The sequence below is a fragment of the Salmo salar genome, chromosome 18 (genome assembly GCF_965601325.2).
Source record: "Salmo salar chromosome 18, fSalSal1, whole genome shotgun sequence".
In the NCBI taxonomy this organism is placed as follows: domain Eukaryota; kingdom Metazoa; phylum Chordata; class Actinopteri; order Salmoniformes; family Salmonidae; genus Salmo; species Salmo salar.
In genome coordinates, this window is record NC_138308.1 from 99,678,962 (window position 1) to 99,694,590 (window position 15,629).

The 15,629-nt window shown below is 44.7% G+C and overlaps 1 protein-coding gene across 1 annotated transcript in view; it reads right to left on the bottom strand.

Moving 5' to 3' along the window:
* Positions 1-112: 112 nt before the first annotated feature.
* Positions 113-15,629, bottom strand: part of LOC106583397 (butyrophilin-like protein 2) — a 428,110-nt gene continuing 412,593 nt past the window's right edge. The window contains exon 13 of the mRNA XM_082965415.1: positions 113-984. Coding sequence (XP_082821541.1) covers positions 920-984 — 65 coding nt within the window. The 3' untranslated portion in view covers positions 113-919. The remainder of the gene's footprint in view (positions 985-15,629) is intronic.

A 15,629-nucleotide genomic window follows, 5' to 3' on the forward strand; every position in this document is an offset into this window, starting at 1 on the left:
CCTAGATTAGAAACAATGTCTTCAGTAGTGGAACATGTTATTACTCTAAACTCATGAAAGTGACAAACTGACTGTAACGGCTGTCGTAGAGAGGGGACCAAAGTGCAGCGTGTTGATTGCTCATGATGAATATTTATTTTAACTCAGAACACTAAAGAAAAAATAACGACGCGAAAACAAAAGCACACAGTTCTGTCAGGTACAGAAAACTAAGCAGAAGACAACTACCCAAAAACACAGGTGTAAAAAAAACATACTTAAGTATGATCTCCAATTAGAGACAACGAGGACCAGCTGCCTCTAATTGGAGATCATCCCAAATAAACAACATAGAAATACAAAACATAGAAAAACACAACACCCCCTGTCACACCCTGCTCTAAAAATAACATCTTACTATGGTCAGGACGTGACATTAGTATAGTTGTGACACTGACACATTTTCTAACAAATTTTAGGAAGCTTAATTTGACAAGTTAGCAACCATACAATGGTGTTGCTCAAGGTAAACACACACAATGACATTACATCATGGACATAACACTACAACTTTCCTTCTGTTAGTAGTAATGAAGCCTTTTCATCATGGACATAACACTACAACTTTCCTTCTGTTAGTAGTAATGAAGCCTTTACAACTGATACTGTCAGCTGGTTCCAGTCAGTGGTGTCTGTATGTTCTCATGATAAACTAACTCTAACTCTGTTGATGGAGGTCAAGGCTGCAGCATCTAAAGAGAAGTACATGATAAACTGACTCTAACTCTGTTGTGGAAACTTCACACCTCTCTGTTGCTGATACTGTTGATGGAGGTCAAGGCTGCTGCATCTAAAGATAAGTGTGCTGGTGTGAAAAGGGAAGGGGGAGAGAGAAAATAAGAGAAATGAGAAGTAAAGAGATGGACTGACAGGGTTGTGGTTATTCACCGCTGCTGAAGAGAGCATCTTTTTCCACCCACCATGACGTTCTGATGAACAGGGTCACTAGGTAAAGAGAGAGGAGAGAGAGATGAGTGAGGGACAGAGGAGCTGATCCAGTCTACTACAGTGAAGACCTCCAACACCACAGGAACATTGATACACCCCTACAGGTCTCAGTGTTTAATGTGTAGTTAGATACATTTATACACCCCAACATACAGTCCAATTATAATGACTGATTCAATCAGATGTTTGACTGGTGTTTTAAGTGTTTAGAACTCTGAATGTACATCATACAGAATACGTACAGTTGAAGTTGGAAGTTGACATACACCTTAGCAAACTACATTTAAACTTAGTTTTTCACAATTCCTGACATTTAATCCCAGTAAAACGTTCCTGTCTTAGATCAGTTAGGATCACCACTTTATTTTAAGAATGTGAAATGTCAGAATAATAGTTGAGAGAATGATTTCTTTCAGCTTTTATTTCTTTCATCACATTCCCAGTGTGTCAGAAGTTTACATCCACTCAATTATTATTTGGTTGTTTAAATTGTTTAACTTGGGTCAAACGTTTCAGGTAGCTTCCCGACAATAAGTTGGGTGAATTTTGGCCCATTCTTCCTGACAGAAATGGTGTAACTGAGTCAGGTTTGTAGGCCTCCTTGCTCGCACACACTTTTTCAGTTCTGCCTACACATTTTCTATAGGATTGATGGCAGGGCTTTGTGATGGCCACTCCAATACCTTGACTTTGTTGTCCTTAAGCCATTTTGCCACAACTTTGGACGTATGCTTGGGGTCATTGTCCATTTGGAAGACCCATTTGCGACCAAGCTTTAACTTCCTGACTGATGTCTTGATATGTTTCTTCAATATATCCACATAATTTTCCCACCTCATGATGCCATCTATTTTGTGAAGTGCACCAGTCACTCCTGCAGCAAAGCACCCTCATAACATGATGCTGCCACCCCCGTGCTTCACGGTTGGGATGGTGTTCGTTGGCTTGCAAGCCTCCCCCTTTTCCTCCAGACAAAACAATGGTCATTATGACCAAACAGTTCTATATTTGTTTCATCAGACCAGAGGACATTTCTCCAAAAAGTACGATATTTTTCCCCATGTGCAGTTGCAAACCGTAGTCTGGCTTTTTTATGGCGGTTTTGGAGCAGTGGCTTTTTCCTTGCTGAGCGGCCTTTCAGGTTATATCGATATAGGTGTAACGCCCTGGCCATAGAGAGGGTTTTTTTGTTCTCTATTTTGGTTAGGCCAGGGTGTTACATGGGTGGGCGTTCTATGTTTATTTTTCTATGTTGGTTTGTTTCTTTGGTTAGGCCGTGTGTGGCTCTCAATCAGGAATAGCTGTAGATCGTTGTTGCTGATTGAGAGTCATACATAGGCAGCCTGTTTTTCCTTTGGGGTTTGTGGGTGATTATTTTCTGTCTAGGTTTGTGTTAATCCTGACAGGACTGTTTGGCTGTCGTTTCTTTTCGTGTTTTGTTTGTAGTGTTCATTCGTTTATTAAAATCCTTTATGATGAACACATCCTCCGCTGCACCTTGGTCTCATTGCGACGACGGTTGTTACAGAATCACCCACCAGAAAAGGACCAAGCAGCGGAGGAAGGAGCTGCACCAGGAGAAGAGCATGGTCTCCAGTGCGCCGTTTCGGTCCAGGTTATCCTGCGCCGGCTCTGCGCACTGTGTCTCCGGGGTGCTGGGAGGGCTCAATTCGCCCTATGCCTGCGCTCCGCCCGTGCCGGCCAAGAGTGGGCATTCAGCCTGGAGTATGGGTGGCAAGCCTACGCACTAGAACTCCAGTGCTCCCCCACAGCCCGGTTTATCCTGTGCCTCCTCACAGGACCAGGCCTCCAGTGGGTCTCTCTAGCCTGGTCTATCCTGTGCCTCCTCCCAGGACCAGGCCTCCAGGGGGTCTCACCAGCCTGGTCTATTGTGTGCCTCCTCCCAGGACCAGGCCTCCTGTGGGTCTCCCCAGCCTGGTGAGTCCTGTGCCTGCGCCCAGAGCCAGGCCTCCTGCATGTCTCCCCAGCCTGGTGAATCCTAGTCCGGAGCCGCCAGAGCCGCCCGCCAGTCCGGAGCTGCCAGAGCCGCCCGCCAGTCCGGAGCCGCCAGAACCGCCCGCCAGTCCGGAGCCGCCAGAGCCGCCCGCCTGTCCGGAGCCGCCAGAGCCTCCCGCCAGCCGGGCACAGCCAGAGTCACCCGCCAGCCGGGCGCGGCCAGAGTCGCCCGCCAGCCGGACGCGGCCAGAGTCGCCCGCCAGCCGGGCGCGGCCAGAGTCGCCCGCCAGCCCGGAGCTGCCAGAGCCGCCCGCCAGCCGGGCGCGGACGAATTTGTCCCACCTACGCATCAGCCAGTGTAATCCAGTGGCGCGATTTTCAAATACCTTAGAAATGCTATTACTTAAATTTCTCAAACATATGACTATTTTACAGCATTTTAAAGACAAGACTCTCGTTAATCTAACCACACTGTCCGATTTCAAAAAGGCTTTACAACGAAAGCAAAACATTAGATTATGTCAGCAGAGTATCCAGCCCAGCCAGAAATAATCAGACACCCATTTTTCAAGCTAGCATATAATGTCACAAAAACCCAGAAGACAGCTAAATGCAGCACTAACCTTTGATGATCTTCATCAGATGACACACCTAGGACATTATGTTATACAATACATGCATGTTTTGTTCAATCAAGTTCATATTTATAGCAAAAAACAGCTTTTTACATTAGCATGTGACGTTCAGAACTAGCATACCCCCCGCAAACCTCCGGTGAATTTACTAAATTACTCACGATAAACGTTCACAAAAAACATAACAATTATTTTAAGAATTATAGATACAGAACTCCTTTGTGCAATCGAGGTGTCCGATTTTAAAATAGCTTTTCGGTGAAAGCACATTTTGCAATATTCTCAGTAGATAGCCCAGCCATCACGGCTAGCCATTTAGACACCGACCAAGTTTAGCCCTGACCAAACTCCGATTTACTATTACAAAAGTTTGATTACCTTTGTTGTCTTCGTCAGAATGCACTCCCAGGACTGCTACTTCAATAACAAATGTTGGTTTGGTCCAAAATAATCCATCGGTATATCCAAATAGCGGCGTTTTGTTCGTGCGTTCCAAGACACTATCCGAAGTGTAAATAAGGGTTACGAGCATGGCGCAAATCGTGACAAAAAAAATTCTAAATATTCCATTACCGTACTTCGAAGCATGTCAACCGCTGTTTAAAATCCATTTTTATGCCATTTTTCTCGTCAAAAAGCGATAATATTCCGACCGGGAATCTGCGTTTAGGTAAACAGAGGAAAGAAAACAAAGCATTCGGTCGACGCGGGCACGCGCCTGAGTCTCACAGTACTGTAACCAGCTACTACCCAAACGCGCTACTTTTTTTCAGCCAGAGCCTGCAAAGCCACGATTCAGCTTTTTTCCTCCTTCTGAGAGGCAATTGGAGCCGTAGGAAGTGTCACGTAACAGCAGAGATCCTTTGTTTTGGATAGAGATGACAAAGAAGGCCAAGAAATGGTCAGACAGGGTACTTCCTGTACAGAATCTTCTCAGGTTTTGACCTGCCATTTGAGTTCTGTTATACTCACAGACACCATTCAAACAGTTTTAGAAACTTTGGAGTGTTTTCTATCCAAAGCCAATAATTATATGCATATTCTATTTACTGGGCAGGAGTAGTAACCAGATTAAATCGGGTACGTTTTTTATCCAGCCGTGTCAATACTGCCCCCTAGCCCTAACAGGTTAATCTCTAGGAAACAGAATGTGTCTCCATCCTGAGCGGTATGATGGCTTCGTGGTCCCATTGTGTTTATACTTGCGTACTATAGTTTGTAGAGATGAACGTGGTACGTTCAGGCATTTGGAAATTGCTCCCAAGGATGAACTAGACTTGTGGAGGTCTTAAATTTTGTTTCTGAGGTCTTGGCTGATTTATTTTTATTTTCTCATGATGTCAAGCAAGGAGGCACTGGGTTTGAAGGTAGGCCTTGAAATACATCCACAGGTAATCCTCCAATAGTGTATGTAAACTTCTGACCCACTGGAATTGTGATACAAGTAATTATAAGTGAAATAATCTGTCTGTAAACAATTGTTGGAAAAATTACTTGTGTCATGCACAAAGTAGATGTCCTAACGGACTTGCCAAAACTATAGTTTGTTAACAAGAAATGTGTGGCGTGGTTAAAAAATGAGTTTTAATGACTCCAACCTAAGTGTATGTAAACTTCCGACTTCAACTGTACGTTCCCATTCAGACTAAAATAGACCTGCTGCAACAGTCAGCAAAGGCAAGAAGAGGGAGGTACATGTCTGGGCCTGTGCGTGTGCGTGTGTGTGTGGGTGTGGGTGTGGGTGTGGTGTGGTGTGGTGTGTGTGTGTGTGTGTGTGTGTGTGTGTGTGTTTTTGTTTCTCTGCATGTGTGTCCTGTGTGGCTCAGTTGGTAGAGACTGGTGCTTAGAAAAGTACAAAAATGTATCCGCTCACTTCTGTAAGTCTCTCTGGACAAGAGCGTCTGCTAAATGACTCACTAGTGTAAGTCGCTAAATGACAAAAACATATAAAAATACATGTAAAATGTGTGACAGAGGGACAGAGGTGTTTAACAATGGGTGATGTTGTTCACATACAGCTATAACCTCAAACAGACACAGATCTCCTGCTCTGATAAGTATCTATATGTGGTGGGGTGGAGACAGCCTCTATTTTTACTAATGCTTTCAGTTGTTCGCCTAGTTTCCTGAAACAGGTCACATCTGTGTGTGACAAAGGGACATTGGTGTTTAACTATGGGTGATGTTGTTCACATAAAGCTACTACTAATGCTCTCAGCTGTAAGCATCATGTTATACTGTTTAAATGTCAGCCACCAGACCAGAGCATCATGTTATACTGTTTAAATGGAACCAGTTATTACCATTTGGCTCTACTGGCTTTCTACTGGGCCCACCCATAACCACAGCCATAAAATAGACCTGGTTATTACCAAGGGGCTTTCTACTGGACCCACCCATAACCACAGCCATACTCTGGACCTGGTTATTACCAAGGGGCTTTCTACTGGGCCCACCCATAACCACAGCCATACTCTGGACCTGGTTATAACCAAGGGGTTTCTACTGGGCCCACCCATAACCACAGCCATACTCTGGACCTGGTTATTACCAAGGGGCTTTCTACTGGGCCCACCCATAACCACAGCCATACTCTGGACCTGGTTATTACCAAGGGGCTTTCTACTGGGCCCACCCATAACCACAGCCATACTCTGGACCTGGTTATAACCAAGGGGCTTTCTACTGGGCCCACCCATAACCACAGCCATACTCTGGACCTGGTTATTACCAAGGGGCTTTCTACTGGGCCCACCCATAACCACAGCCATACTATAGACCTGGTTATTACCAAGGGGCTTTCTACTGGGCCCACCGATAACCACAGCCATACTCTGGACCTGGTTATTACCAAGGGGCTTTCTACTGGAACCACCCATAACCACAGCCATACTCTGGACCTGGTTATAACCAAGGGGCTTTCTACTGGGCCCACCCATAACCACAGCCATACTCTGGACCTGGTTATTACCAAGGGGCTTTCTATTGACATATCCTCTATTGTTGATGTTGCTTTCTCTGATCACCACTGGGGATTTTTTTACTAGCTTGTTGCCAGTCAACGTTAGTTAAATAAAAACATTGTAAATGAAGGGAAAACATTGATGCCATAGATCCAGTAAAGTTGAGAAAGGACACATCCAAATGGAGAGGCCCTTGGATGACTGAGGAAACGAATAAATTAAAGAGAAACTGCAGAAAGACGGAGTGGAATTGGATGAAGTCAAAGTTGCAGGTCCATTATGATATTCTGAGAGAGCATCATATATAACAAGGCCATTAGAAATGAGAGAGCATCATATATAAATCCTCTTACATCTAGACGTTCCGCTAGCGGAACACCTGCTCCAATATCCAATGATGGGCGTGGCGCGAAATACAAAGTCCTCGAAAATCCGAAAACTTCCATTTTTCAAACATATGACTATTTTACACCATTTTAAAGACAAGAATCTCCTTTATCTAACCACACTGTCCGATTTCAAAAAGGCTTTACAGCGAAAGCAAAACATTAGATCATGTCAGCAGAGTACCCAGCCACAAATAATCAGACACCCATTTTTCAAGCTAGCATATAATGTCACAAAAAACAAAACCACAGCTAAATGCAGCACTAACCTTTGATGATCTTCAGCAGATGACACTCCTAGGACATTATGTTATACAATACATGCATGTTTTGTTCAATCAAGTTCATATTTATATCAAAAAACAGCTTTTTACATTAGCATGTGACGTTCAGAACTAGCATTCCCACCGAACATTTCCGGTGAATTTACTAAATTACTCACGATAAATGTTCACAAAAAACATAATTATTTTAAGAATTATAGATACAGAACTCCTTTATGCAATCGCGGTGTCCGATTTTAAAATAGCTTTTCGGTGAAAGCACATTTTGCAATATTCTGAGTAGATAGCCCGGCCATCATGGCTAGCTATTTTGACACCCACCAAGTTTGGTACTCACCAAACTCAGATTTACTATAAGAAAAATTGGATTACCTTTGCTGTTCTTCATCAGAATGCACTCCCAGGACTTCTACTTCATCACCCAATGTTGTTTTGGTTCCAAATAATCCATAGTTATATCCAAATAGCGGCGTTTTGTTGTGCGTTCAAGACACTATCCGAAGGGTAATGAAGGGTGATGCGCCCGGCGCGTTTCGTGACAATAAATTTCAAAATATTCCATTACCGTACTTCGAAGCATGTCAAACGCTGTTTAAAATCAATTTTTATGCGATTTTTCTCGTAAAAAAAGCGATAATATTCCGACCGGGAGTCGTTGTTTTCGTTCAAAGATAGAGAAAGTAAAATGGACTCTTCTCGTGCACGTGTGCGCCAGTCTCATTGTTCTCAGATCGACCACTATCCAAATGCGCTACTGTTTTTCAGCCATGGCCTGCAAAGTCATCATTCAACGTTCTGGCGCCTTCTGAGAGCCTATGGGAGCATTAGAAAATGTCACGTTACAGCAGAGATCCCCTGTTTTGGATAGAGATGATCAAGAAGGCCAAGAAATGGTCAGAGAGGGCGCTTCCTGTTTGGAATCTTCTCAGGTTTTGGCCTGCCAAATGAGTTCTGTTATACTCACAGACACCATTCAAACAGTTTTAGAAACTTTGGAGTGTTTTCTATCCAAAGCTAATAATTATATGCATATTCTAGTTTCTGGGCAGGAGTAATAATCAGATTAAATCGGGTACGTTTTTTATCCGGCCGTAAAAATACTGCCCCCTATCCATAACAAGATAACAAGGCCATTAGAAATGAGAGAGCATCATATATAACAAGGCCGTTAGAAATGAGAGAGCATCATATATAACAAGGCCGTTAGAAATGAGAGAGCTTCATATATAACAAGGCCATTAGAAATGAGAGAGCATCATATATAACAAGGCCATTAGAAATGAGAGAGCATCATATATAACAAGGCCATTAGAAATGAGAGAGCATCATATATAACAAGGCCATTAGAAATGAGAGAGCATCATATATAACAAGGCCATTAGAAATGAGAGAGCATCATATTTAACAAGGCCATTAGAAATGCCAGATGGGCTCATTTTACTAACTTGATCACTATTAATCAGAATAATTAGAGAGTGCTCTTCTCCACCATTGATCGCCTGATAAATCCTACCTCCGCAGACACCTGAAACCCCACCTCTTTAAGGAATACCTGGGATAGGATAAAGTAATCCTTCTAATCCCCCCCCCCCTAAAAGATTTAGATGCACTATTGTATGTAAAGTGGTTGTTCCACTGGATATCATAAGGTGAATGCACCAATTTGTAAGTCGCTCTGGATAAGAGTGTCTGCTAAATTACTTAAATGTAAAATGTAAATGTATGAGAACTTTCCTCCACATCTAAATGTGGTGAGTTTGCAGCATATTTCAGGTACTAGATTCAACATTGGACTGGGTATCAGTCAAGACCTGATGAGAAGTTTGATGATAATGTGTACTAATCTACCACACAAAGGTACTATGGATTTCTTTTCCCTGGTTGACACAGACATGTTCAGGAAAATGATATCACAATTTAAGCCTTCCAATTCCAATCTGGTTTTTGTGCCCACCAAAGCACAGAGGCAGTCTGAGTTAAAGTAGTAAATTATCTTAGAGCCAAACAGAGACAGTCTGAGTTAAAGTAGTAAATTATCTTAGAGCCAACACAGAGACAGTCTTAGTTAAAGTAGTAAATTATCTTAGAGCCAACACAGAGACAGTCTTAGTTAACTTGTTATGGATAGGGGGCAGTATTTTCACGGCCGGATAAAAAACGTACCCGATTTAATCTGATTATTACTCCTGCCCAGAAACTAGAATATGCATATAATTGTTAGCTTTGGAAAGAAAACACTCCAAAGTTTCTGAAACTGTTTGAATGGTGTCTGTGAGTATAACAGAACTCATTTGGCAGGCCAAAACCTGAGAAGATTCCAAACAGGAAGCGCCCTCTCTGACTATTTCTTGGCCTTCTTGATCATCTCTATCCAAAACAGGGGATCTCTGGCATAACGTGACATTTTCTAACGCTCCCATAGGCTCTCAGAAGGCGCCAGAACTTTGAATGATGACTTTGCAGGCCATGGCTGAAAAACAGTAGCGCATTTGGATAGTGGTCGATCTGAGAACAATGAGACTGGGGCGCGTGCACGAGCCGACACCATGTTTTTATTTTTTCGTCTTTGAACGAAAACAGGGTTTCCCGGTCGGAATAGTATCGCTTTTTTACGAGAAAAATTGCATAAAAATTGATTTTAAACAGCGTTTGACATGCTTCGAAGTACGGTAATGGAATTTTTTGAATTTTTTGGTCACGAAACGCGCCGGGTGCGTCACCCTTGTTTACCCTTCGGATAGTGTCTTGAACGCACGAACAAAACGCCGCTATTTGGATATAACAATGGATTATTTTCAACCAAACCAACATTTGTTATTGAAGTAGAAGTCCTGGGAGTGCATTCTGACGAAGAACAGCAAAGGTAATCAAACTTTTCTAATAGTAAATCTGAGTTTGGTGAGTGCTAAACTTGGTGGGTGTCTAAATAGCTAGCCTGTGATGGCCGGGCTATCTACTCAGAGTATTGCAAAATGTGCTTTCACCGAAAAGCTATTTTAAAATCGGACACCGCGATTGCACAAAGGAGTTCTGTATCTATAATTCTTAAAATAATTGTTATGTTTTTTGTGAACGTTTATCGTGAGTAATTTAGTAAATTCACCGGAGGTTTGCGGGGGGTATGCTAGTTCTGAACGTCACATACTAATGTAAAAAGCTGGTTTTTGATATAAATATGAACTTGATTGAACAAAACATGCATGTATTGTATAACATAATGTCTTAGGTGTGTCATCTGATGAAGATCATCAAAGGTTAGTGCTGCATTTAGCTGTGGTTTTGTTTTTTGTGACATTATATGCTAGCTTGAAAAATGGGTGTCTGATTATTTCTGGCTGGGTACTCTGCTGACATAATCTAATGTTTTGCTTTCGCTGTAAAGCCTTTTTGAAATCGGACAGTGTGGTTAGATAAAGGAGAGTCTTGTCTTTAAAATGGTGTAAAATAGTCATATGTTTGAGAAATTGAAGTAATAGCATTTCTAAGGTATTTGAATATCGCGCCACAGGATTACACTGGCTGTTGAGTAGCCCATAGAGGTTAACCGTGGTCGGAGTCAGCCAATTACGCCCAGCCAAAATGCGGTAACATTCCATCACCACCCCGGATGTGGAAATGCGATACCCCAGAAAAGAGACGGCTTGTTTGGAGAACTCACATTTCTCGGCTTTGACGTACAGGTCATGCTCCAACAGTCACACAAGCACTTTTTAGAGACACATGCGCGGCGCTTGTGGTGGAGTAGATCAGAATGTCATCGATGTACACCACCACACCCTGACCGAGCAGGTCCCGGAGAATCTCGTCCACAAAGGATTGGAAGACGGCTGGAGCATTCTTCAACCCATACCGCATGACGAGGTACTCATAATGGCCAGATGTGGTACTAAATGTGGTTTTCCACTCGTCCCCATCTCGGATACGCACCAAATTGTACGCGCTCCTGAGATCCAGTTTTGTGAAGAAGCGTGCCCCGTGAAATGACTCCACCGCCATAGCGATGAGAGGTAGTGGGTAACTGAAGCCCACCGTGATGGAATTTAGACCTCTATAGTCAATGCACAGACGCAAACCTCCCTCCTTCTTCTTCACAAAAAAGTAGCTCGAGGAGACAGGTGATTTGGATGGCCGAATGTATCCCTGCCTCAAGGACTCAGTGACGTATATTTCCATAGCCACTGTCTCTTCCTGAGACAGGGGATACACGTGACTCCTGGGAAGTGCAGCGTTAACCTGGAGGTTTATCGCTTAATCTCCTTGTCGATGAGGTGGTAATTGAGTCGCCTTCGTTTTACTGAAGGCGATAGCCAAATCAGCATACTCTGAGGGAATGTGCATGGTAGAGACTTGGTCTGGAGTCTCCACCGTAGTCGCACCGATTGAAACCCCTATACATCTGCCCGAGCACTCCTTCAACCACCCCTTAAAAGCCCTCTGTTTCCACTAAATCTTAGGATTGTGATTGGCCAGCCGGGGAATCCCCAGTACCACCGGAAACGCCGGGGAATCAATGAGGAAGAGGCTAATAAGCTCCTCATCGACTGTCTAAGGCGTGCACGGGGAAGGGTTGGTCCAACTGAACCAGGGGAATCCCTAACTTATTGGCGACCCCACGGTCCATAAAACTCCCAGCCGCACCTGAATCGACTAGCGCCTTATGCTGGGAGTGAGGGGAAAACTCAGGGAAAGAAACTAATGCATGCATGTGGCTGACAGGGGGCTCTGTCTGAGGCTGGTGTTGACTCACCTGAGGTGTCGAAGTAGTGCTCTGCCTGCCCTCTGGACTCCCGGACGAGCTTCTCCAGCACCGGTCGGCAGTGTGCCCTCTGCGACCACAGTGGGCAGAGGAGAAGACTCCCCCTCCAGTCTTCCTGGCTACAGCCCCCCCTATCTCCATGGGCGTTGGAGCAGGAGGGCTGGGAGGTGGAATGAACAGGGCCCGATTAGGATGCCCGCGGGCAGCCAGCAGGTTGTCCAGTCTGATGGACAGATCAATGAGCTGGTCCAGGGTTAGGGTGGTGTCCCGACATGCCAGCTCCCGGCGGACGTCCTCTCTTAGACTACAGCGATAGTGATCCATCAGGGCCCTTTCATTCCACCCCGCTCCAGCGGCCAGGGTCCGGAACTCCATCGTGAAGTCCTGCGCACTCCTCGTCTCCTGTCTCAGATGGAACAGTCGCTCACCCGCCGCTTTACCCTCCGGTGGATGATCGAATACAGCACGGAAGCGGCGGGTGAAGTCCGGGTAATGGTCCCTAGCCGAGTCCGGACCCTCCCAGACGGCATTGGCCCATTCCAGGGCTTTACCCGTGAGACAAGAGACGAGGAAGCTGACACTCTCCTCTCCCGAGGGAGTGGGGCGAACGGTCGCTAGGTAAAGCTCCAGCTGGAGTAGGAACCCCTTACACCCAGCGGCTGTCCCATCGTACACCCTCGGGAGCACGAGTTTAATCCCACTGGGGCTGGATGCCATCGGCGCTGGTAGGGGCGCAGTCTGTCGGACAGCTGCAGGTGTGGTGGGGGAGCGCTTCTCTCCCAGCTCTCCATACGCGCCAACACATGGTCCATGGCTGTACCCAGGCGATGGAGGATGGTGGAGTGTTGGGCAACCCGTTCCTCCATGGACGGGGGTGGCGCTTCCGCTCCTGCTGACTCCATGATATTGGTGCGGGATTCTGTCACGATTCTCTAACATGCAGGAGGGGTGACGTCAGGCGCAGGAGACCAAGGTACGTGAAAACACGTTTAATAGACACCAGTCCAAAACATGCCAAAATACAAGGCAGGGTACAATACATCCAGTAATAGGCAAGAGCCCTCAAACTGAGTCGGGACGCAGCCCAGGAAACCCATATGCCAAAATATATAAACGGCAGAGGAAAACCCAATCCACAACCTTACAAACGTAGACACAAATAATCCCACACAATCCCAAACCTAAACAGACAGACTAAATACCCCCACTAACGAACTAACTCAAAACAGGTGCTAACGAAGAACAGACATCACCAAGTGAAAATGAAAAGGAGATCGGTGGCAGCTAGTAGGCCGGCGACGACGACCGCCTAGCGCCGCCCGAACGGGGAGAGGCGCCACCTTCTGTAGACGTTGTGACATAGATAGGGTTAGTGTATCCTATGTAAGCACTGTGGGTCAGGTGACTAGGGAATGAGCAGCACTTCCTGCTCCAAATATGACTCAGAGGTATTTATCTCCAGGATTTTCAAGAACAAGCAGCAGGAATTCTTGAACAACCTGTTGAGGAGAAAATCTGCAATTTGTTTGGTAATAACGTGGTAACATAGAGGCAGTTGATTTATCTCCAGATTATGTCCTGGTCTGTCATAATATAATAGAGACAGTAGATCTAGCTCCAGACAGAGAGACAGGACAGAGAGAGAGCAAGAGAGAGCGAGAGAGAGAGGGGGGGAAGGGGGAATCAGAGGGAAATAGAAAGAAAAAGAGAGAGAGAGAGTTGGTGTCTGACTATCACTACCCTGACAGCTTGTTGACTCTATCCACCTTTCGGTTACTAGTCCAACGCTCGAACCACTAGGCTACCTGCCTCCCCAGGCTATCACTGCATTGTTGTACTGCAGACCTGATTAGTGACACCCCCCAAAGGCTTGGAGTGATAGTCAATATGTAGCTATTTCAGTCTGTATCTCACATCACAGACTAACATTTCTGAGAGCAGCTAGAACAATTGGAACCTTTATGGAACCTTCTTTACTAAGAGAATAAGGACTGGAGACATGAAGAACCAATGAAGAGACCAGGAATAAATGTTACTATTATAGAACAGGTGATGAATATAGATAAATGTACTCACCTCCACCTTGTCCGAGGCTACAGTATACCAGTGTACTCAACAGCACTGAAACACACAGAGAACTATCACTATGGTACATGATGTAAACACTGAGACACACAGAGAGAACTTTCACTATGGTACATGATGTAAACACTGAAACACACAGAGAGAACTATCACTATGGTACATGATGTAAACACTGAAACACACAGAGAGAACTATCACTATGGTACATGATGTAAACACTGAAACACAGATAACTATCACTATGGCACATGATGTAAACACTGAAACACACAGAGAGAACTATCACTATGGTACATGATGTAAACACTGAAACACACAGAGAGAACTATCACTATGGTACATGATGTAAACACTGAAACACACAGAGAGAACTATCACTATGGTACATGATGTAAACACTGAAGCACACAGAGAGAACTATCACTATGGTACATGATGTAAACACTGAAACACACAGAGAGAACTATCACTATGGTACATGATGTAAACACTGAGCTGTACCACAGATATTAATTTCCTTAATAGTCTGTTGACACATTTGTGCATCAATCTAATTAACATAATACAAACATCCCCATCAAAATCCTTGAGTTAAGAGAGATCTGTTTTTGTTGCTGCGTTTCAATACACCACATCTCCTCTGATGGACTTCCATCTGTGTTGGAAAGTATGTTTTGCCCCCACAAGTGTCAACGGATTCGTCTGAAGTCAGTACAGCTGATGTGTCAACTTCTGTCGGTACCGTCCGATCCATTTGGGCTACAAGCCCTAGAGACTCAGATACAAACTAATATGACCCTACTATGGAAAGGGGAGACTCAGCTACAAACTAATATGACCCCACTATGGAAAGGGGAGACTCTCAGCTACAAACTAATATGACCCCACTATGGAAAGGAGACGAACACAATGGTGCTCTACGACTCCCACAAGTGTCATGGGACTCGTCTGAAGGTAACCCATACAAATGAATGGAAGTATGGATATGGTTTTGTGCCAACAAAAATAACTGGTTAAATATCTGTCCAAAAAGCAAAAATGTTTTCTGAGCTTTCTTATATGAGACCCGATTCAGAAACTAGGCGTATGTCGTAGGTCACGAATTCACAGGAGAGCCGTTTGAACGTAAAAATACATTGTTTTTGTGAAAATGCGTTTTTTTTTGGCAGAATTGCCTTGTCAAACATTTGAACACTCATGTGCCCTAATAACAGCCTTGTTTGTTAAGGCACAGAAACAAGTTAGCAACCTTCCCACTAGCCATGATTGGCTGGGATAATGAGAGGGCTGGACATGCCGAGAGAAGAGTTCAGATTGGTCCACTATATAGAAGGCTTCTGTCTATTTTAGGTCGTCAGTCTGTGTTGGTAATCCTGTCGAACGCGACTTTTAAAAATTATTATTTTAAAGGGACAGGGTAAGGGAGAGAGACAGGGTGGGGGACAGGGACAGGGTGGGGGAAATGGACAGGGTGGGGGACAGGGACAGGGTGGGGGACAGGGACAGGGTGGGGGACAGAGACAGGGTGGGGGACAGGGACAGGGTGGGGGACAGGGACAGGGTGGGGGAAAGGGACA